Source organism: Pelodiscus sinensis, chromosome 9, assembly GCF_052426305.1.
Source record: "Pelodiscus sinensis isolate ZL-2025 chromosome 9, ASM5242630v1, whole genome shotgun sequence".
Taxonomy (NCBI): Eukaryota; Metazoa; Chordata; order Testudines; family Trionychidae; genus Pelodiscus; species Pelodiscus sinensis.
The window spans coordinates 19,118,820-19,143,303 of NC_143060.1; the positions used below are offsets into that span (position 1 = coordinate 19,118,820).

Here is a 24,484-nt window from a genome sequence, read left to right on the forward strand (position 1 = left end):
TACATAAACTAATTAATGTATTACAACCAAGAGCTAATTTAATATTTTACATTTTAGTCACTTATTTAGGCTGTTTTATTAAGCCCATACTACATTCTTTTACACTGGTTACTTATGAAATGGTGGATTTACTTTAAATTAGACCTACTAATTTTATAGCTCTTCATGGTGTTGACTATAGCTACATTCAAGACCAGCTTCTGTCCTATTAATTAAATGCAATATTTACCCAATTTCCACCCATATGACAGCACTTTTAATGAGCAATGCCAGTCCAGGAATTTAACTACTCAAAAACATATCAACAGAAGACCATTATATTGACTACTTTTTTGTTTTGTCTCCCACCCGTAGGCCACGTGTTTAGCACCATGTGTTGAGCCCCAAGTAAACCTAAACCGCACCGTGGGCCGCAAACAAACGGGCCACGTGTTGAGTAGCCCTGCTATAGACTACATGCATTCCCCCCTTCCCAGTAAATCTTTTAGCAGGCTAGCCAGCAGCCTGGCTCAGTCCTGGGTTGCAACAGGTCTGGGACCTACCCCCACTGCAGTTCCGCATTTAAAGTGTATTAGAAGCCAGGTGGGCAGGCAGCCCAACTCAGTTCTGGCTCTCGCTGGGTCTGGAAACTCAAATCACCCCTTAGACAAGGGCTGGTTACACCCACACCGCTGCCTCTTTATCAGAGGCAGCAGCAGAAGGCAACAGGCAGCTGCTCCAAAAGGGGAGATGTTTTTTAAACTAGCTCCCCTCATAAACCAGCTCCCACCTGACACCCCACACTGGTGTTTCTGATACAGAGGCAGCAGCGTGGAGTGGCAGGGGTTTTCTCAGGAATGAAGCTTGAGCACACTGGCTGCCGGCCCCAGTGACAATAGAATAGTCGACTAACTGATAAGAATTCATGAGGTTACTGGACTACTCCATTAACTGATATTTAACATCCCTAGTACAAACTACTGTCCATGGCTAAAAGTTCTGAAACAAAGTTCATTTGAGAAATTAAAAAGGAGCCGCACTGGGCCACAGGAATTTTATTCCATCACTCACTCCCACATGCATTCAAAAAGATGCATGCGGGGAGAAGAGAAAAACCTCAAAACAATCTAAAGTGTGGAAATCAGAACCTCACATTAAGGGTACGTCTAAACTGCAGGCTTCCGTCAACAGAGAGAGTCCAGACTACATTGCTTTGTCGACAAAGAGCGTCCAGACTGCGCTCTTTGTGTGTTAATTTGGCTTTTTTAGCAATGGAGCCTGAGCTGCCCCTGGGCAGGCAATGGCCCCACCGTGCTGCTGGAAGCTCTGTAACATGCTCAGGAGAGCATGATGACCTTGGTGGCAGAGCTGGATTCTGAGCCCAGCTTTGAGCCCCTCGCTCAGGCTGCAGCTCTGCTGCCCTTGCCCCGCAACTTATTCCTGGAGAGGCAAGTTTGGAGGCTGGACACTAGTTTGGACTGGTGGGACCAGCTAGTGCTGCAGCAGTGGGACTATGACCAGTGTCTCTGAAACTTCCACATGCGGAAGGCCACCTTCCAGGAGCTCTGTGTATGGCTCACTCTTGCCCTGCAACGCCAGGACACCCACTTGCGGCCTGCCATCCCCCTGGAGAAGCACGTCACCACTGCGGTGTGGAAGCTGGCCACCCCCGATAGGGCTCGCTTCCAGGTGGAGTGCGCCTTTGGCCGTCTGAAGGACAGGTTTCAGTGCCTGCTCACGCGGCTAGACATGGGGGGAACACAACATCCCCGATGTGGTTGCAGCATGCTGTGGGCTGCACAACCTGGTGGAGAGGAATGAGGAGGCTTTCCTCCCTGCATGGGGGACATGGGCTGATGTGGAGGGGAGGCACTTTGAGCAGCCCCGGACAGCTGCCATCCGGTAAGCCCACCAGCTGGGCTTGCAAATCTGAGAAGCCCTGGGGGAGCAATTCTCCCATGGAGGCCGATGAGTTTCCCCAGGGCCTTCCAAATGTGGGATTGCCCCATGCCCCCGGTGCCTTCCTCCCAAAACCCCTCCTGACCCCACAGTCACTCCTTCCTCACACACTGAGAACAGAGACAAATGTGGGTGAAAACATTTCAACTGTTTATTGCACGGTTGATTTTTTGACAAAATAAAATAAACTCTTTTGTTCAGAGAAATAAATAACTCTTTTTTTCAGAGAAAATACAAAACTCTTTTGTGCAGAAAAAATAAACTGTAAACAAAGGAAGTGCTTCCCTCAGTTACTGTCACTGGTGGGAAGGGGGAATGTCAACCAGACAGGGGGGAGGTAAACTCAGGGCTGAGGGGGCTGCCTGGAGGAAGAGCCCCTGGCAGATTGGCTCCGGAGACCTTCTTGCCTCCGGCTGCACGTGCGGGCTGCCACAGCAGAGGGCTGGGCAGGAGGTGGGGCTGGACCTGAGTCTAGGATGGCAGGGGCTGAGGAGAAGGGGCAGGACCAGGCACAGGACTGGGGAAGACCATGGCCTCCTGGATTGCTGCGCAGATGTCCCTGTGCTGCTAGGCAAATTCAGCCAGCAACTGCTGGCACCACTCGGCCTCTGCCTCCAACCTCCTCTCCATTGAGTCCTGCATCCTTTTCAGGACTCCAACATGCTTGCACACGAGGTCTAAGTGGGTGCGCCAGTGCCGCCAGGTTCCCTGCAGCCATCTGGGTGGTGGGGCAGGTAGGGCACCCCCCCTCCCGATCAACTGCTCCGGCTGTGGAGGACAAGAGGGAAAAGTCATCAGTCATGCATACTCACCCTTTCCCTGAGGGCATGCCCTCCTTCTTGTCAGCAGGCAGTGCCTGTCCTAGGGTCAGAGGCTGCTCATGTGCGTCTCAGTAAGGCATGGTGTGGCCTGGCCCACAGCCACAGTCTTCCTGGAGCCCAGAAAGTGTGCAGGACACCATCCTGTCCCCCCCCACCCGCCCCCGCACACATCCCATGGCCCAGCAGCACAAACAAGTGTCAGGCCACGGTTGGGGTTCCTGCAGAGTACTGAGAGGCCTGCAGCTGTGAGGCAATCCCGGCGTCCCAGACCCATGCCTGCCCCTGGAATCACTTCCTGCAGGAGCAGGTGGTAACTAGCAGCCGTGAGGATGCAGGGGTATGATGGCTGTCCCTGAGGGCAGCCGTGGGTGTTCTCCCCTTCCTCCCAGGCTGTGATCAGCATGACATGTCACAGTACTGCACCGTGCACTTTGCTCCCGCCTGCCCTGCCCTGTGTGTGTTGGACCTTCACCTGATGTTCTCTCCCCGGTGTCCGAAGTTGCCCGGGAGGCCTCCTGTGCCTGGGCATCTGGCTCCTGGGTGCTCCGGGTGCTGTTCTCCTCCTCCTCTAGGAGCTCTAGGTTCTCAAGCTGCTGTTGCAACTGCTGCTGAGCAAGGGTCTCTAACCCAGACTCCACCAGCCGCTCAGGAGACAAGGGTTCCCCTAGCCCCAGGATCCTGTCCAGCTCCTCGAAATATGCACAGGTGTGTGCCATTTCCCCGGAGTGGGAGCTGTGTTGATGTACCCCTGCCCGACCTCCTTGACTTTGGCCCTGACCTGTGGTGCCGTTCGGGGATGGTGGCCTTTCCTAGCCAGGCTGTCAGCCATTTGGCCATAGATGTCAGCATTCCTGTGCCTGCTCTGAGGGAGCTGAAGAGCCTCCCCCTTGGCCCACAGCTCCAGGAGGGCTTTCATTTCTGGCCCTGACCAGAAGAGTGCCCGCCATTTGGTGCCCCTTGCTTCCCAGGGGGATGAGTCCCTGGAAGAGTCAGGGAGGGTCTTGGGCGGCTTGTCCCTGGGACATGGCTCACCACACAACAGAGCTGCTCAGTCAGGGTCCTCTCTGGAGGTGGCTTGTTGCCAGATTGCAGATTCTGGGTGCCTGTGCCTTTTAAAGATGGCTGCAGGCAGGAACAATAGAGTTGAAAGCTGTGGCAGGAGTGTCTACCAGGGGTTCTTCCTGGAGGCCTTTTCTGTCAACATAACTTCTCCCCTTCGTCCACACCTGCCTTTTGTTGACATAACTATGTTGACAAAGGAGTTATTCTTCATGGAATGAAGTTTACAGCCATCGACAAAACTGCTGAATTACGTCGACATTATGTCGACATAACTCGACAGCAGTGTGGACGCAGGTATAGTTTTGTCTACAAAAGTGGACTTTTGTTGACAAAACCCTGTAGTCTAGACACATCTTAAGATATAAAGGGCAGCAGCATTACTTCCGTTAGTTCCAACTCTCTTCTTCCCATGGCTGCACAAAGTTACTACAGCACCAGGACAGTAAGGGCACGTCTAGTCTTGCTTTCACTTTTCAAAGAAGATATGCAAATTTGATGCAAATTTGCATATCTTCTTCCGATCGCTTTTTTGAAAGAGGTTCTTTCGAAAAAAAAAAGTCTAGACGTGGTTCTTTCGAGAAAAAAAACCCTTTTTCGAAATAACCGTTCTTCCTTAAAAAATACAAAAGGGTTTTTTTTCCTCGAAAGAACCATGTCTAGACTTTCTTTTTCGAAAGAACCTCTTTCAAAAAAGCAATCAGAAGAAGATATGCAAATTTGCACCAAATTTGCTTATCTTCTTTCGAAAGTGAAAGCAAGTCTAGATGTGCCCTAAAAGTCACAGTCTGCACAAATAAGGAAGAGGAAGGAAAAAGCTAGCATATGAAACTAGTGTCCAAGAGGGCTCATTTACCTGAGTCCCCTAGCCTCAAGTTGACCTCAAATCTCCAGGGACACTTCTCATTCTGTTTTCTTAACTGTGCACAGTAAATGGTGGTGGTATGCATTTATGCAAGTACAGGCATACTAGCAACTTATACTTTACACATAATATTTACCAATCTAAAAAAACGTTATAGCTATAGCTTGTTATAACATATTGAAAAATTCTTATAGGCCAGATTGAAAGTCTCTTGCTAACACTGGTGAGCATTTACTTACAAAAGTACTCCTATTTATTTTGTGTGAGTAACTGCTCTGAGTATGGGTTTCACCATCTAGCCCTTCATAAGGAAGTGATATTTTCCAGTCTCCTGGTACAAAAAGATGTACCTTTAAACTTTGCATGTATTTAAGCAAATTATATTAAAAAACGAGTGAAGAAAGGTATTTACGTGAGGTGGTAGTAAGTAAAGAAGGAGTACGTGGCTTGATGAAATGGCTGTGTCCCTTAATGGAGAATTTATTTTGAGATCACAATGCATTTATAGACACCACTGACTCACAGTTTCAACCTTACTATTTTTTAACTCACTTTGTAGACATTAAGTTTTACAAAAACATGGTGATGAGTATTGTAAGAAACTAAATATAGAAAGGGTGTGCAGCAGATCAGAGGCGGATTCATAAGCCAAAAGTGTCCTATACCATATCCTATTATAAGAAATGACAGCATGAAGACTGTAATAAGGAAGGTACATTTAATTAGAATACATTTCTCTCATTGTTAGTAGAAATACAAAAATGTGCCCCAAAAAGAATCTTTAGTTTCCACCCCACAGCAGTGTGAAAACAGCATTTAAATTGAGAAAATGTGTGTGTAATCTTTTTGTATAAATATGGGTTATGTATTTTCAGCTTAATACAATCCGATTTCACAGTTAAGACAACATAACAAGACTTCACAAAGTTTTTAGTTGCAATTGACTTTTCAATAGGCTACATTACTAAAAATCTCTATTTGGCTCTCATTAAATGAATAATCAGCAGGTATTTACATGTTAGAAAAACAGGAAGGAAAAATGGCATATCAGCAGGGAAAATTTGAAGAAAAAACATTACTATTTTCCAGCTTTGAACTGAAATATAACACATATACTCAAGTAAAATGAGGAATGTGCTCATGTACTGCAATCAAGTAAGGGGCTTGCTCTGGCATTCTGAATCAAAATCTCCTCTTCCAACCCTGCTACTGTGCAGTGTGATGAGAGCTGTCTAGAAAATTACTAGCTGAATTTTGGTGGCCCTCTAAGTAGAAATGCTTAACATTTTCAAATTGGGGTAACTTCACAATAAGCCAGTGGTGGGCAATCTGCAACTCACCAGGGCTCTATATGAGGCCCACAATGATATTTTGCTTATCATTGCCCATGTGCAAGGTTGCTAAATTATATTGGTTTCTGTCTGTTAAGGTTTTTTTACCAATATTGCTAAAGTGACACATATAAAACAAGGGCACATAAAGTGAGATGCATGCTAATTCCACACAACACTGTGAGAGCTATGCAGGCCCACTGAATCCAGTCAAAGATATGTCAGGATTCAATTGCCATGCCCCAAATTCTAGGTGCAGAAGTGCAGTTAGCAAAATTACCCTATCCCGGGACACGGTCTTGGTTACAACAATCTTGCAGACCACTGAGATGAAGGAGGGCCACTCATGAGACTCACTAATGTAGGTTGCATATCACTGTTTTCAGCACTGAAATAGGTGGAGGTGCTAGAGGAAATAGTCAATTATTTAGCTGCCAAACTTTAAAGCAAATTTGAAAGTCTTGCCATTACACACGCTGGCATCTGTGATGACTCAGAGACTCTAGGACTGCTGGCAAGATACAGCCTCTGGGCTGGCTCTGACTGGCCAGGCCTTTGGATCTCCCCGTCTGAAGGTCCTGCTGGGCTATTGGCTGGGAGCCACCTTAGTAAGCACCTCTAAGCCAGAGACAATTTGTGGCACCCCAGTCTCTCCCTCCCCTAACTCCCTGCTCCAGTTTCATCCCTCCCAGAGCTTGCCCGCCCTCCTACACTTCTCCCCAAGCCGAAATCCTCTCCTGCACCCTCACCCCCTCCTGGATCCTGCCCCAGGTCACAACCCCCTCCTTCACCCGGACCCCCTCTCAGACCCTACGCCCTCTCCTGCACCCCCGCAGAGCTCCCTTCTGCACCCAGCCTCTGTCGCACGACCTCCTGGAGCCACCCACCCCTCGGAAACCATTGCCCGCCCCTGCCCTGGGAGAACTTGCCCTTATTCAGCGGGAAAACTTAAAAAAAAAAGCAACCAACCGCCTAGCAGCGCCGTGAAGACCCACGGCCCGTGAGGCAGCCCCGAGTCTGAGCGTGCGGCCAGAGCCCGCCCCGCCCTTTCCGAGCCGGCTCGGGTTCAAGTCAGTGATCGCGCCTCCGCTCGCCCAGCGCCAACCCCCCAGCTCCCCCGCATGCCCCCTGGCCCGCTACCTACGGCATGACGGCAGCGCTCCCGCCGCTCCGGGACTTCCCGCCCGGCGTGTCCCACCCAAACCCCGCCGGCTGGAAACGCCGCCCAGGGGAAGCGGCCGGCTCCTGGTAGGCCGGGGGCGGCGCGGGGCAGGGTGCGCAGCGGCGGCAGGCCCGGGCCGGGGAAAGGTACGAAACAAGGAGCCGCCCAGGTCAGCCCGGGGAGGGGGGAACCCCGCCCCCCCCCTCTCTCGTGCTGCCCCGTCCTGAGCGCGGGGGGAGCCGCCTGCCCTGCTCGCTGCCCGGGGGGAGGGGGGGGGTGGAAATGTACCTTGGGTGGGAGAAGGGGGCAAAGTCCCCTCAGCTGGCAGGAGCAGGCGGCCCCCGCCCCCCTTGGCGGCAGCCTCCCTGCGCCGAGCTCTGCCCAGCCCGGGGCGCGCTGCTGCGGCGCCTTCCACCCGCGAGGGGCGCGGGAGGTGGGATGCGCTGGGGGGGTTGATCGCCTGAGGGGGGGGGGGGATTTTGTTAATTGCCTTCAACTGAGGTTGAAATCGCCCAGAAACAGGCGTCTGCGCTCAGCAGCGGGGGCTGTTGAGGAAGAGGCTTAATAACGAGAGAGCTTCTTGCTCCCAAAGGGGTGGGACCTGCGAGGTTTGCCTTTCCTATGGGGGTGTGGTAAGAAACTAGACCAGTGGTCTCCAACCTTCTTACACCCAAGATCACTTTTTAAATGACAGACCAAGCCAAGATCTACCGCCCCGCCCCGCCCCTTCCTTGAAGCCCCGCCCTCTCTATTCTCCTCCTCTCCATCACTTGCTATCCCCAATCCTTATACTGCTGCTTTTTAAAAAGATTTTCCACATTTGGAAGTGGTGCTCAGCCAGGGTGCACCACGCTCCAGTGGGCTGGTGCAGTGAAGAAGCTGCCTGGACTGCTGGCTCTGGCCTTCAGCCCGGAGGAGGCTGAACTGCGCTCCAGCTGATCGGGCGGCTTCCCCTCTGCACCTGCCCACGTGGAGCTTGGTGCACCCTGGCTGAGCACCATGGCCAGCTGGCCGGGAAGCAGCTTCTCTTCGCTTCTGCCCGGCTACCCTGCGCTCAGCCCGGGAAGCTTGCTCCAGCACAGCTGGAGCTAGACGCATCCTCCCTGGGCTGAGTGCAGGGCAGCCGGGCTGGAGGGAAGAGAAGTGGCTGCCCGGCCAGCTGGCCATGGTGCTCAGCCAGGGTGCACCAAGCTCCACATGGGCAGGCGCAGAGGGGAAACAGCCCGATCAGCTAGAGCACAGGGCAGCCTCTTTCAGCTGAAAGCCACAGTCAGCTGGCTAGGGTGTTTCAGCCCTCCCGACCTCCCAGCTCCCACCATTCCTCGCAGCTACTCACCTGTGTTGTTGCTTGGTGAGTAGCTACTCCTCAAATGAGGAAATCTAATGTAAATGCACTGCGCAGGTGTGCAGTTCAGAGAGGGCTCAAGAGCTACTCTTAGAGCCCCTGAGATCTACCGGTAGATCGCGATCTACTGGTTGGTGACCACGGAACTAGACTATAGACACCATAGATGTGATCAGATCAGAAGGGAAAGGGTGCACGCTCTTCGGCTACGTCTAGACTGGCATGATTTTCCGCAAATGCTTTTAACGGAAAACTTTTCCGTTAAAAGCATTTGCGGAAAAGAACATCTAGATTAAAAAAAGCACTTTTTGCAGAAAAGCGTCCGTGCCAATCTAGACAAGGTTTTGCGCAAGGAAGCCCTGATCGCCATTTTCGCCATCCGGGCTTTTTTGCGCAAAACAGTACCGCATTGTCTACACTGATCCTCTTGCGCAAATGCTTTTGTGCAAGAGGGCTTTTGCCCGAACGGGAGCAGCATAGTATTTCCGCAAGAACACTGACAATCTTACATGAGATTGCCAGTGTTCTTGCGGAAATTCAAGTGGCCGGTGTAGACAGCTGGCAAGTTTTTCCGCAAGGAAAATCAGTCGGCGACTACACAAGTGAGAAGCAAAAAAACAATACCTCCAAAGCCATCCAACCCTCACTAATGTGGCCCTCAACTGAGACACCTCACACCCCTGGTGCTCCAGCCCCATGGGTGGGGGGGAGGAGGTCAGGGAGGACTGAGATTCAAGGCCCCTTCTGAGTTTCCAGGGTTGGTGGATTTTGTGCCCCCCCACCCCCGCAGCCTCTGGGGTGGGGCCAAAAATGAGGGGTTCAGTGTGCAGGGCAGAGCTGCCAGTAAGTGGGATAGGGATGGGGGTGCAGAATCTGGGTGGGAGGTAGGGTGCAGGAGCAAGCTGGGGGTAGATGTCTGGCCAGGGGGTAGGGGGCAGGAGCAGGGTGCAGGTGGGTGTCTGGCCAGCGGAAAGAGGACAGGAGCAGGGTGCTTGCTGGTGGGTGTCTGGTCGGGAGCAGGAACAGGGTACGGGTGGGTGTCTGGCGAGGGCAGAGGGAGCAGGGACAGGGTACTGGTGGGTGTTGGAGGAGGGAGTAGGAGAGCTCCACCGGTATCTGCTGGTCTTCAGAGACGAGTGGCTTTCTGGCAGGATCTGCAGGCAGTGCTGGCACATTCTGCTCCTTTAGGAAATCCATCTACTCCTCATTCCCAAAGTCTGGATCCTCCGCCGCCATCTTAGCTCCAGCTCCCTCTCCCCACAATGCCTACATGCTCTATGTGCAGCACCACCATATCCGGCTCTCTCTGGTGATCACCAGGCAGAGAGGGCTGCACAGCTCCTGTGTTCTGCCTCCCCGGAGTACAGGGGAAGGTAGGATGGATAAGGAAGCATGTGTGTTGCTGTGGGGAGCGGAGAAGCAGCACATATGCTTCCCTGCAAGCTGGATCCTCAGGGCTTCCCCTTCTCCCCCCATCCAGGAAGCTCTGGATCCAATCTTGCAGGGCGCGCAATGCTGGATCGCCAGCACAGGCTCCTCATTACGGGTTGGGGGGAAGTGAGGAGAGGGGAACAGAGCTCAAGCCACGAGCCTTATTTGGCTCCTAAGTGAGCCATAGGTTGCTGACCCCTGAACTAGGCCATGCCTGACATGTGTGTGTCTACCCCATTCTTAAAAACTTCCAAGGATGGGGAGGCCACAACCTCCTTTGGAAGACTAGTCTAGTGCTTAGTTACCCTGGTACTTAGGAAGTTTCTTCTGTCATCCAATTTAAAGCACCCTGGCTGCAGATTAAACTGATTACTTCTTGTGCAACCTTGGTCGGCCCAGAGGAAAACTGATCACCATCTTCTTTGTAACAGTCTTTAACATATTTGAAGACTGTTATCAGATCCCATCTCAGTCTTCTTTTCTCAGGAATCTTGGCGAGAACTGTAATATCATCTGGTCCCTCCCATGTCCTCTGAAACACAATGGTTCTTTACTGTATATATATATTAGTGCTGCATCATATGTCCAGTTGAGATTTTAATGACCCAAGCCGTGGAGCTTCCCCCAGTTCAGTGGGAAACTATTGCACACTAGACTTCAAAGAACATTGGCAGCACCTTTGTGCGTAGCTGCTGTGCCAATAATAAATTGGTTGGTAATGAGTGGGCTGAGGGGCATAAACAACAGTTCATATTTTATAAAGCTAGTTACAGGAAAATTAACATTTATTCTCCTTTTCCTCCTTGACTTTAACCCACTTCCATTTTGTGAATGTAACACTGGTGCTTAATTATAGTGACATCCGTTTGCAGTAACCAGACTGCATCACTGTGTCCCTATGGGGTCCTTCTAATGCCAGTGTAATATGAAAGTGTCAGGCAGGCGGTCTGTGTATTACAAATAGGGTACTTCATCCATGATAAGCGATTATTATCTTTCTTTCCCAAGTGGAAAAGACCTATATAACTCAAGAAAGTGCGAGTGATTTAGCCCTCCTGAGTAAGAATCCAATGAGTCCTGAAGGGGACCCTAGCTAGGCCGTTATCTTGTTGTTGAACTTGAGGTATTCAATTTATTATACAGGAATATATTTTCAGAAGTCAACACTGGGTAAAATAATGTTAGAGGCTGTTAGACCAACAGTACAGCACAATTTAGTGTCCCTCCGTGATGGCCTTCTAAAAACCTTAATCACCTTTGGTAAAGACGAAAACAACTGTTGAAGTTCACTGGCTGTTTATGAGCAAAAGGTGTTATTGCCTTGAATTATTTCAATTATTTAAAAAAAACTTGGACTTTTCCCCATTCTGTTTTGTGCATTTTTGTGGGGATACTGTTGTAGTTTTAAGGTCTTAAATGCTGCAAATGCTTAAGACGTAGTTAGTTTTCAGTATCCAAATAGTTCCATTGATTTGAATGGATATACTTAATTTTATGTGTTTGAAAGATGGGTGTGTACAATTTTAATAGTTTCCACTGATGGACATGCTTTTTAAGAAATTATACCTAGGGAAAAATTCTCCCAAATATGGGCTTTAAGCCTGACAAATAACTTTATTAACTTACATTTTTTTAATCTTGAATGCAAAATATATTTTTTCTAGCAGATTTTCTCTGCTGAAATAGTGTGGAACTGATCGGTCTAATGGTTTCTAATCTGCTGGGTTTCAGATTTGTGAGGATGAATAAAACACAGTAACATAAGCAACACAGAGGCATCGAACCATAATCCTTTAGTGCACCGTTACTCTTACAAATATGTCTCCAAATTACCCAGTTAATTGGAGCACAGTGGGCATGGCCTGGCCAGAGCAGCCCCCCGCCCATGCAGTGGAGAGGTGAGCTTGGCTTGGCCTGAGCAGCCCAATGTGCCACCAGTGGGGTGCGTTCCCGGCTGGCGAGGCCTGCCACGCCGCAGCAGGAGGCCCACTCCAGCCCAACCACGCCCACCAGGTTGGAACAGTCCTCCGTCCACTCCTGTTTAAGCGGTTAATCAGTTCCACTTAACCGTTAACCAATTAACTGATTAAACAAGATTTTACATCGCTATTCCAGATACAGCTAGTCTGTGGTAATAAGAAGCTTGCAAAGAAGCCAATCTATATGCCATACAATATGAGGACTTTTAACATGTACATTTATTACAGTGCTTGTCTTATAATTATTTCCTACCTCCCTGATAAGGCTATTAGGAGACGGGTAATTGGGTAATCATGCAATCAATACAATTTGTATTGACTACACGATTAGTCAATAAGGGAAAGTGCTAAGGAGCTATCCCCGCTGCAGATCTGCAGTTTAAATGTAGTAAGAGCTGGGTGCACAGGCAGTCCATCTCCTACTACATTTAAACCGCAGAGCCGCAGCAAGGGTAGCTCCTAGACCCAGCACAAGCCAGGACTGAACTGGGCTTGCTCCATCCTGGCCCATGCCGGGTCCAGCAGCCCCTCTGTTCGTGGCAGCCGGGGCTGGCCGTGGACAGGAGCTGCTGCTGGAGTAGCCTCTCCTGGCCCCACCTACGCTGTTGCCTCTGACATAGAGGCAGCAAGTGGGGAGGGAAATTCAAGTAGTCAACTCAACTATCTGATAAGCCTAAGCGTATTGGGTAGTCAACTAATCAACTATTCTTTTACATCCCTACTCCCCGGCTTTTTCAAATGTGTTTTACATCTCCATATAGAATTTTGAGTTAAATCTGTTAGCTTTTTGAGTCTGAGATTGTGTCTTACTCTGTATAGTGCCTAATATAATTGTGGGGGTTCATCACTGGTTGGGGCCTCTCCAGGTTACCGTTATACCTGTGCATTGTCACCAAGGTCTGTCAAACTCACCTGACATCACCTCATATGGTATCTGAAAATTTGCTGCTGTGTTTGCATTCAGTATAGATAAATAATGAATAATAGTACCTACATGGTTTAAATGCATGGATCTCAACACACTTTACAAAGGAAGTTCAGCAGCAATACCCCCATTTTACAGCCAGGGAAACAGCTTCACAGATAGTTTAACTGAATCTGTGTGTGAGGGGAGAAAGCAAAAGTGACAAACTTTAAATATGTTTGTATTATTCACAGAATGGCCAGCAGTCCTGGAAGTAATGCATCCCTCTCCAGTCAGAAAATCGTACTCTCCGAAAGTTCTCAAGCAAAGAAATCGCAGTATTCTGAAGAGGAGACCTTTTATATGAACTGCAGAGCAGCCTACCTAGCTGTTTTTAAAAGCAGCTTAGAAAACATTAAATCAAAAGAACAACTGTGTTTAGGTAATAAGTAGGAGATAATTTTCTTTACTTGAATTTTGAGTGCAAAGATTACAGTGGTAGATGTTCAAACCAACAGCCAGCATTTCATTTGTTGGACATACCTGGCAGTTGGAGCTCAGTCACAATAGTTTCTTTTAATGATTCAGGCTGTTCTTGGTGAGGTTTGTTTTTTCAAGCATCAGTGGCTATATCTATAAAGACACTTACAAGGTTTATACCTATTATAAAATGTATAATAGTTTTCCACATAGTTTGTAAAAATATTTTTTCTCAGTATTTTTCATTTTCTTCAAATTCTTAATGTATATTACTAGATATTGGATGATTCATGGAAGTGGGAACAAGATATAGAGCCTTTCACTTCTAAGGCCAAGTCTACACTCCGCCCCTCCATCATTCTAAGATACGTAACTTCAGCTACGCAAATAGTGTAGCTGAAGTCAATATACTTCTCGTAGTGTCTTTCATGCGGTAACGTTGGTGACTGATGCTCTCTTGTTGAGTCCAGGGCTGGCCCAAGCCATTTTGGCGCCCCGGGCCCGAGCGTGCGGTGCCGCCCCCAGGGCGCACGGCTCATGTGCGGGCCTGCCCCCGGGGCGCACGGCGCATGCGCTGCCCAGCCACCGCTGCTGGCGTGCAGCCCAGGGCGGGCTGTGCCTGGCTGTGCAGGGCCCCGCGGCCGTGGGGAGAAAGGCGCTGCTGGCCGGTGCCATGGGGATGGGGGGGCTGGGCGCGTGGCGCCTGATGGCAGCTATAAGGGACGCTGCACTCCTCTTACAGCTGCCATCAGGTGCCCCCCATAGGTTGGTGCCCTGAGCAGCTGCCCGGCTCGCCCACCCCTTAGTCCGGCCTCTTCTCATCTTGGGGAGTACTGGAGTCAACAAGAGAGTGCTCCAAGGTCGATCTATGTGTAGCGAAGACAAGCCCCTAAATTGCCACTCTGAATGAACAAAAATCAGTACTACCTGACAGCTATTGGGAGACTAAGTGAGTTATTTAAGAGCACCACATTTGATGGCTGAATATGTTTTGTGCATAAATTAATAGCTTCACTGTTTTATAAGAATTACATTAATTTTTCACAATGCAAATGTACCTTAAGTACTTTTCAGTTTCCTGAATTTCAAGGCAGATGTTCTATTCTTTTATCAGTATTATTTAACTTTGATGTGTGATTAGGTGTCTTCCTCCTCATTCCAGCAGCGTATCTTTTTGGTTTGGTAAAAGTAGTCCGTAATAGTAATATGAATATTTGATTGAAAATTATGAAACTTAGAGTCTACAGAAATAACTGGAAGATCCACAGCTAACTAGGTGGAACTATGAAAATGACAATTTACACAGTAAGTTGAGGGGTGGGAAATGATTTCTAAGTTGGGCCAGGGACTGGGAATTAGTTTACTTAAAATGTTTTCATTAGTTATTATGTTAAATGGATATTTCGAATAAGTTTCACAGTTCCATCTAGAAATCTGTTAAGCTAATGTGGTGGTGGTGGTGGTGTTGCCAGCTCTTGCAAGTTTACTCTCGCATGTAGTATTTGGTGTTTTTCTTAAAGCCCCAGTACAGTATGTGGACTCCTATGATTAAGAAAAAAAATGTAACTTATTTTTTTTTAAATAAAAGTTTCATGGTTGTAGAGAGAAGCTTGAAAACATGTATCCTAGAAAAGCCTAAAAACCAGGAGGCAAATAAAAAGAATCCAAATCTATTATTTTAAAAAAACAAACAAACCCTCTCATGGTGTTACAGCTAACACGATTTTTGAACCTTTCAAATTGGAATTGGCAATACTGTGGTGTTGCTTGCTATGGGTTTATCAATAGTAGATTATGACATCAGGGAATGGCATCTTTGTATAAGATTGCAGAGGTCATGAAAGCACAGAACAAACAAAAATTAAAATGAAGCAGCGTTCTGCCACACTATGGTCAGGCATAATATTTAGGGGCACTGTGCTCCTCTTTTCCTCAGCACAAAACTCATCTCCAGCTATTCCCTAGGGATGTAAGAGGTTAACCGATTAACTGGTAAGCAGGTGATTTTTCGGCCTGTTTACAAGGTAACTGGTTAACTGGCCTGGCCTGCTGGCCATGGCAGGCTTAGTAGGAGTAACACTCCCCTTTCTCTTGCCTGCAGGCCAGAGTAGCACCCGCTTGCCCACGGCTGGGGCACGGCAGACTGGGGCCGGAGTAGCCCTCTTCCCAATTAACTGGTTAAACAAATAGTTTAACCAGTTGACTATTTTAGGCAGTTTTTAATATCTCTAATTTTCACTCTCTTTCATCTTAGTACAGTCCAGATCTACAACAGCTGAGTTTTCTGCCAGGAAAGCCAGTTAGCATGTAAACTGATGTGTGCTTGCTGAGGTACTCTGATGGTTTCAGGTTGACAGCTTCTGTCCAAATACAAATGTCAGTACTTGAAATACCATTCTCTAACACGCATACTCTTTCTGCATGTGACTCAGTCTTATGCAGACTGTCAGGGTTAAGATAGGAGCCCCTGTATAACATCCTAATGATGGTTTTAAAGTAAGAGTGGTGTGAACAAATGTCATCCCTTTTATATACGCTGTGCCTTTCATCTCTATCCATGTGCCACTTGGGCACATAGCAAGTGTTTTGGCATTTTGGTTTCAAGGTCAGCTAAGAAAGGGCAATTACTAGTTCAGGCTCCCAGTCTTCTCAGAGCTGTGTGTGAACTTTTTTTCTTTTAAACTTGTAAGTGTTAAGAGTTATTATAGGCTTATGTAAAAGCTTAGCGTAAATCCTGGCAAAGAATCCAGTCAGAGGTGTGAATATTGAAGCATCTGTGGTTATATGATGTTTGGTTAATAACATAAACTGTGCTAGTCATTTAGAGCCTGTTCTGGCAAAACCTTAGAGGAGCTGTAGTTGCTCACTGAATGCACTGTAATGTCCTATCTTGTTACTCAGGCATTTAACAGAAAGCAGTTACTAAAGAAACATCAATAAAAGATGCAGTCTAAACAGGCTTTCAAAAATATGTCTTGGGAGATATGTTTGCAGCAAGCACTGATCTCCCCGGAATTATAAGCAATATAGGTAGCAGCATCTCTCAGTATATCAAAAAACATATACAGTCATGTGAATAATCAGCTCCTGAATGGTGCTAGATTGACAGCTCAGGATACTGAGCTATCTGCATAACAACACACATTGAGAATAGTTGCCCTTTCTTAGCTGGCCTTGAAACAGAAATGCTAAAACAGTTGCTATGTGCCCCAGAGACCCATGAATAAAGACAAAAGCTACCCCGTATTTACCAGCCTCCATGGTTGTCTAAAGGAACCACCTGCAGAGGAGCATGGTCACACTTTAGATTAGCAACGAAGGTGCCATTTATGAAAAGGGTTTTGGGGGGGATTTTTTCTTTATATGGCCCATATACTAAGTATTGTGATCATATGACTAACTCATTTCAAATAGGCTACTGAACAGCTCTGAGCTGGTAGACTAGTCGTTGCAGATCTGGATGAAAATCAAACTACTGATCTACTTAACTCTCCTAAACTATCTAAATACTCTGAAGTGAGTGGAGGGTTATGACATCTGATGAACTAGACATCATATTTGAGTTTAGTTTGCATTTAAGATAATACCTTCTTCACCATTATAAACTAATGAAAGCAAGATTTCTCAGAAGCTAGCTAGAAATAGCTAGTCCATCTTCTGCAACTGCCATGCACAGGAGCAGAGGGACTTGTTGCAGATAGACTATTGTCTAATTTATTATTAATAATAATAATTATTATTATTATATTATATTTATTAATTATTTATTTTACTATTTAATGGTTTACTAAGAATTATTTTTCTTTGCATTTGAAATTCATGTTATATAATATGAACTATTTGATAGCTACAGAAATAATTCTACAGCTTATTTATAGTAGGCTCTGCACTGAGAATCTGACCCAGTTCTATTAAAGTAAATATAATGACTGTTGTTGACCTCAGTAAACGGATCTAGTCCAGAATATGCAGCTTTACAAATAACAGATTGTTTGTAATATTAAAACCTGTGGATTACATGCAGTGGGCCAAATCCCACACTTGCTACTTGTGTGTGGAGGAATCTTCCTTATCTGTGGATATTTTGCCTAATTGAGTATTGAAAGTGTGATCCTGCCGGTCTCAACTCAATGGGACTATTCACAAAAGTTAAGCAGTTATATGCACACAAGTAAGAAATAGTCATTGACTAGATCTTAAGTGCTAGACTTTGGCTTTGCCTCAGTACTGCTAAATTGTCCTCTCTCCTAAACATGATAATTATGGGGTCCTCGATCTCATTACAGTCATGACAAAAATACTACATGACTGTAGCTATACTCTTGAGTTCAGGCTCTTACCTTATCAAGTTGCACAATGTAAGCTGTGACAGGGCTAGAAGCATATAGTTCTAAAGACTTTGACTCTTTAAGTGGCAGGAGGGAGTGACAGGAGTGTGCCAACCCTGTTTTTGGCACTTTGTACTTCCCCAGGATGCCACTCAGTGCATTGGGAGAGAAAGAAACCAAGGCACTGCCTATTTCCACCAACATATAGTACCCCTTTGGAGGCTTAGGCTTCACTGATGTACATGCTGCTACCAATGGTATGGGTAGCCTTTCACCCTCTTTCCTTCCCAGTGTGGGTGAACAGGATGGTCCACCATATAGCACTAAATCTGGAACCCAGGATTGCGTCTACCTCTATGTCACAGCTATTGCAATTAAGCAAAGGTTTATCATTCACACCTACTACATTTACCTTTGACTGGATTAAATAAATCTGTTTTAACCTATGAACTGATTAAAGGCTATTTTGAGGAAACCATATATATTGTGTCTGTCAATTGTGAAGTGTTGATATTATATTTTATTGTACAGTGCTTCAACAAGCTGGAAGAAATCCATCTCAGAAGGTGATTCATAAATACTGGACTCCCCAAACTACCGCACTAAATTTTGATGATTTTTGTAATATCTTAAAAAAAGAAAAACCAGCTACAGAAACCGAACTGCTCAAAGCATTTTTAAAAGTAGATGTAAATAATGATGGATATATTTTGCATACTGAACTTCATAAAATTCTAACAACGGTAAGTATCGTGGAAGGTAAATTACAAATTTTGATATAGAGTTATAAGTTGCAGAAAATCATTATAGTAGAAGAACCAATCTATTTAAAATTTTAAGACTCACAGAAACAATCCCAAATATTCAAAATTTGATTTTGTAGGGGGGGAAATTCTGCATTTTTTAATTATTTGTTTGTGTCATGCTCCCTTGGTCATCCAAATTCTCTTTCTCTCTTTCTTATTTTTGTCCCCTTTCAGTCCTGAAGCTGAGTGGCCACCCAACTATTTCTTTCAATTCCAGTCTGTATAGATTAAAATCACCCGGAAAATAATTCATTTACTTTTTTTAAAAAATGGAAACACTAGCTGTCCTGAGCTGCTGCAGCAGAATTGGCAGCACATAACCCTTGCTAAGTTTACTGCCTAGTTCCTTTTTGTTCTAGCAATTTTCTATACAACTCTCTGCTTTGTGGGACTTTTTGCAGCCCTTTGAGACTGTTTCATTAACTTAGTGATGTTTGTTCATTTACTATCCTCCCTTCATGCATTTTGTCTCATTCATGCATGCTCAGAAATAATTTCCCTTCCTCCTAAACATGATAATTATGGGCTCTTTGATCTCATTACAGCCATGACAAAAAAATAAATACATTGCTGTAGCCGTACAAGAGTTTAGGCTCTTACCTCATCAAGTTGCACAATGTAAGCTATGATAGGGCTAGAACCATAGTGCATAACAAAGTGCAGTGTGAATTTACAGTGGAATAGCTTCTTGCTCATTAAGTGGCCAGGCCACATAGACTCTACTGCCACTCACTAAAAGTCCATAGTATTCTTTGATTGGCAGACTATGGTGCATTTTATGTACAGTAGCAGGGTCCACATGGACAGATGGCAGAATCCTTAACCATCGGGCACAGAATGAGCATAAACATTGATAGTAGCAACAACAGGGATCTCAGATCTCTGTATAGCACAAGATGACAGGAGCTGGTCTTGAATGTAACTATAGTCAACATCATGAAGAGCTATAAAATTAGTAGGTCTAATTTAAAGTAAATCCACAATTTCATAAGGAACCAGTGTAAAATAATGTAGTATGGGCTTAATAAAACAGCCTAAATAAGTGACTAAAATGTAAAATATTAAATTAGCTCTTGGTTGTAATACATTAATTAGTTTATGTAACCCTGGTATTGAACTTGGGAATGAACCTGGAGCTAAATGCATGAGCCTTTACAGCATGAACTAAAGCCACCTCTCTGTTAGTTAAGGTTATAGAGGACTTGTTAATCTCTAATTGGTCTAGTTTCCAATAGAGGAAGACAGAACACCACACTAGCAGGTAGGGGATCCCTATAAATATTACTTTAATTGACTGTAAGTTATGATGCTACAAATCCTCAGTGCATGGAATGCCTACTAAAGTACACATGGAAGGCTTGTAGAATGGGATCTTGAAATTGCATGAACTTAGTTACCAAGTATTCATCTTCCAAGTATTTAGTAGTGTTTGAAATATATTAAAATATTATTTACAGTCTGATCACTATTTTGGGGATTCAAACTCAGACCAATATAAATGTGCTACAGATAAGATTTCTGGAAAGAATGCTAAAGTATACCTATTTCCTTTGATAATCTTCAAATCAATGATGTGCATGAATAGTGTTCTTTAGCAGGAGCTGACATTTAAACTGTTTATCACAGAGAGGTGAGAAGATGACTGTAGAGGAAGTGAACGCCATCACTAAACTGGCAGATGTAAATAGCAATGGCAAGCTTTATTACAACAAGGTACGCTAAACAAGATGACAATAGTTTAGTATGAGATGTTGGATGAATCAAATTCTGCAGATACTTCCTAAGCCACATTAATAGCTCTTACTGATGTTAGTTTGAGGCTTGCAGATTATCAAGGGCTGGAGAGAGGGCTGGTGTAGGTGATATGGTCCCCATTGTGCTAAGGAGCACTACTTCTTTGGCTCCATCCCACAATGCACTTCCAATATCCTCAGACAAAGGTCACTTTGTACTGGTGAACCTAGTTTTGTTCAAGGATACAACCTGGTTCCGGTACTGGCAACAGAAGCAAGTCAAGGGTGGCAACTGAAAGCAAGCCTGGATGTTCAGTATGGATTAGCACCGAAATGCCTTTTAAATATATATTATATTTCTTTCGTGGATAATACACAGTTTCTTTGATGTGGGAGGTTATTGCATGTATTTGGCATCTATTTTTTTTAAAGTAGAATAACTCTTCAGTTTTATGTTATTTCAAACTGCACCTCTTAAGCAATGACTAAATTTTAAACAATCAACATTCCACAAAAGACTTGCACCATAAACACAGTTTTATTGAAAAAGAACAACTCTCCATTAAAAATTAGACATAAAAATGAGTCCACAAATGTCTAGTAGATGATAAATCATCTGTTGGAATGAAATTCATATTTTATTTTCACTTTATAGTGTGACCACTCCAAGGAATCATGGCTCCATTTTTACTATGTCACTTGAGAGTGGTCATTCTGATTCATGAAAATAAAATGAGTATTGTGCTTCAAGAGAAACTAGATTCCAGATTTATCCTGTGCTTACTAATGTGTGTGCTTCCCTTAAAACTGTATTAAAGAGTATTTCACTTTTTCATTGTGAAAAGTTTTGTAAATTATACACGACAACCAATGAGCAATGTCGTAAAACTGCACTTGATAAACTAGAAGATAACAGTAGACTGAGGCGTCAGCAGTTTGGAAGTCACGTTGAAACCTCCTCTCAAAGCGCATCATCATCAATATCAAAACCGTCATCAAGGACCACAAGGAAAATTGATCACAAGACGGCACCAAAGAGAGGTATTTACTTTTCATGCAAGGAGGCTTCATTCCAGGCTCTTCCAAGTGACTCAGCAGATTGAGTAACTTTTTTAAAAAAACTTTTCTCCTACTAGCACAGATTTAGTTGACTAATAATCATTTTGACTGGCCACCACAGAAATCACTAGGATTTCTGAGCCTCTTGCTCAAATGGACTTTGTCTGCGTCTCTTGCCTAAGGCCATCAAATTTTCCTTTGGATTAAAGTAAATTGATTGTTGTGAGACACAGTCTAGAGCAGGGTTTCCCAACCTATGGGTGGGGACGCAAATATGGGTCACCTTTATATTTCAAAAGGGTCGCCAGGTGTCTTCCCAGGTGGCTCTTAAGGAGCCATTCACACATTTGAATTGCCCTCACCTAGTCTTCCTGATTTGGCAAAATGGGTCCCCATCTGAAAAAGGTTGGGAACCGCTGGTCTGGAGTATATCGGTCACCTTGGTTGCCTTAATTCAAGGTTTAGGGCTGGTGCAGTGTATTGGTGTGCCAGGTTGGGCACGGGCTTACCAGCAGAGCAATAGGGATTCTAGGGCTGGCTTCCCATCTGTCCTGGTACCTCAGACCATGTTGTGCCCCGAAAGCAGCCAGTAGCAAGTCTGTGTCCTAGGCAGAGATGCACAAGTGGCTCTGCATGCTGCTCTCACACACAGGCACTGTTCTCCCCAGCTCCCATTGGCCTGGAACCATCCAATGGGAGTGTGGAGTTAGTGCTCAGAGGGAGGGCAGTGTGTGGAGCGCTGTGGCCCCCTGCCTAGGAGCTGGACCCTCAGCTGGCCATTTCTGGGTGCAGTGTAGTCTGTGATGCCAGAACAGGCAGGAAGCCTGCCTTAGCAACCCCCACTAGTCACCTGGTCATCTTACAGACAAGCGACCCAGTGCCTTGCACTCCACAACCCAGTACTGGGTCGTGACCCGTGCTTTGAAAACCACTGGTTTAAAAGGAACGTAAAGAAAAGTTGCTTGATGTGTGAAAGGTGGTAAATGGTGGCAGTGAGACTAGCCAATGGTCAGTGACTAAATAATCATAGAGAAATCAGTTTGTTTTAATGAAGTTAAGTTATTCTTTGAATGTAAAGATATACAAATAAATATGATTTGTAACATTCTGAATCAATGGAAAGCAGACAGTGTAAATAAATAAATGTCTGTTATAGGTGATAACAGAACTTCAAGGCCTTCGTCAGCCCAAAATTGCAAAGCATCCATTTCTTCCAGTATCATCATGGGCACAATCAATAACACAAATTCAGAGCTCATTGAGCCAAACACATTAAAGGTACTCTGCATGTTAGTTCTGTTTAAATTATGCTGTTTTTGTTTAAATACACACGTTGCATTTTTAATAGATACGTTTTTCTCTGATTTTTTTCTTTTATGTTAGTAGATTGTCAAAGACAGCTATACACTACAAAGAGATTTCATGATGCACAATATTATTTAATATTTTTATATATTGTTGGTTTTTCTGACATCTAGTTACTGAAAATAATTTTCCAGGTGTGAAGGTTTAATAGAACAAAGTGTATTTTTATAAATGAAACTAGTGTTGGATAAAACATATAATGACTTTTTGAAAAATTTAAAATTGAATAATTTATTGGATTGGTGAGAACTTTAAATGCTTAAGTAGTCTGAAAGATTTGTATCATAAACCTTTATAAGAATAGTAATTGGATATAAATAACACAACTCCAGATATATTCAGTTCAATGAACATTAATTTGTAAATATATCCTGTAGCCTGAAAATATTGATTTTATATTTAGACTAATATGTTCTATAAGTATTTTTGTTTAAATAAATCACTCATTCAATATAAATTCCTGTGGGAGAAGACAACAAAGTCACTTTGTTAAGTCAATATTTGTAGAGTGTTAATATTGATCTTTTTCCTTTGTTTTCCCTTCCTTGACTCAACCTTTACTAGTTTTCTTTCAACAGAAAATAATAGCTACAAAAATATAAAACATTAACTAGAAACTGCTAGGATACATTAAAAATGTGCAACTTGAGACCTCTGTGTAAAAGGGAAAAAATGGTTATGACCACATAGTATAACTGCTGCTAGAAAACTGAACTGATTGTTCTCATGAGGTACATTTTGTTTCAAATAACAACTCTGTATTTGTTATTGAACTCTGAAGTCCTTTATATCTTTAACATTGCTGGATAGTGACATTTGTTCTATATTAAAATTTAAGAACATCATCTCCAAGGAATTTTTTTCAATCTGTTTAGGTATCTGCACCCCCATGCAATTTAACCTCAATTCCAGCATGCTCAAACATGATCTATAGTGTGTAAAATCTTATAGTGTTCCAATTTTGGATGCCTCTTTCTTTTTCACAAGCAAATAAAGTTGTAATGAAAAGCAGCTTTAGAAAGAAACAATTAGTGATTACCACCATATCTTTTGTCAGAAATTAGATCAAATATTTGTCAATAAAAATAAACAGATGTAACTGGTACAGCTAATTTTTTAATCCATTCTAACTAAGGGTCCATTCAAAGCCCATTGAAATGAATGGACAGACATACAATCATTTCTTGGGCCTTGGATCAGGACCTAAAAGCATACATCAGCCTCATTCATTTTATATGCTCTTTTATTTTTCACTATAATTCAGCTGTTTTCTGGGACAGTTAGTACTATTTTGGTGGACTTGCACCATTACCATCACTGGTGTTACAGTTCTGATAGCTGAAAATAGTGTAATTCAGAACATTTTGAACCTTTATATATTAAAATTGCCATGGACATATTTAGCGTATTGTAGCCAATGCACAGTGTAACCCTTTCAAGTACTCTTTATTCAGTGGAGCTGTGTGACAAATTCAAAGAAAGTAATGTTCAATATTTTAAGGCTCTCATAAACTAGAATAGATTCCCAGCCATTTATCATCTGTATCCATGGAAAACTTTAAAAAGGGGCTCTTTTTTTTTTCAGAAGCAAATTGTAGAGATAAGTTTTTGCCATGTGGCTCCCACTTGGAAAACAATAGCAAGGATTAGGCATCAAGTATATGCAGGTCAAAACAGCTTTCAAAAAATTAGATATTGTTAACTCTTACTGAGGGTTGAGGATGGTCATTTGAATTAATTCTGGCAGAAGTTAAGAGTCAGTGTCGTGTCCCTGCTCTTCCAAAGACTACTTGTGTAACCCTTATGCAACTCATTTCTCTCTATGTCCCGGCTTCTCGTTTGTAAAAAAAAAAAAAAGATAAAGATGCTTTCTTAAAT

The 24,484-nt window shown here is 44.4% G+C and overlaps 2 protein-coding genes across 6 annotated transcripts in view; one reads left to right on the top strand and one right to left on the bottom strand.

Annotated features, from left to right (window-relative positions):
• Nucleotides 1–7,248, bottom strand: part of ITGB3BP (integrin subunit beta 3 binding protein) — a 55,324-nt gene extending 48,076 nt beyond the window's left edge. For both annotated transcript variants that reach the window (XR_012905900.2, XM_075936155.2), the window contains exon 1: nucleotides 7,159–7,248. Coding sequence is in view for 1 of the 2 variants with exons in the window: in XM_075936155.2 (XP_075792270.1) it covers nucleotides 7,159–7,163 (5 nt within the window). In the remaining variant the exon portion in view is untranslated. The remainder of the gene's footprint in view (nucleotides 1–7,158) is intronic.
• Nucleotides 7,175–24,484, top strand: part of EFCAB7 (EF-hand calcium binding domain 7) — a 44,310-nt gene continuing 27,000 nt past the window's right edge. Inside the window, exons 1-6 of one of the 4 annotated variants that reach the window (XR_012905899.2) lie at nucleotides 7,175–7,322; nucleotides 13,090–13,277; nucleotides 18,175–18,386; nucleotides 20,076–20,162; nucleotides 21,028–21,223; nucleotides 22,398–22,519. Coding sequence is in view for 3 of the 4 variants with exons in the window: in XM_075936148.2 (XP_075792263.2) it covers nucleotides 13,091–13,277; nucleotides 18,175–18,386; nucleotides 20,076–20,162; nucleotides 21,028–21,223; nucleotides 22,398–22,519 (804 nt within the window). In the remaining variant the exon portion in view is untranslated. Of the gene's footprint in view, nucleotides 7,346–13,089; nucleotides 13,278–18,174; nucleotides 18,387–20,075; nucleotides 20,163–21,027; nucleotides 21,224–22,397; nucleotides 22,520–24,484 lie in introns of all 4 variants that reach the window. The other 3 variants (XM_075936148.2, XM_075936149.2, XM_075936151.2) reach the window with 3 other exon arrangements.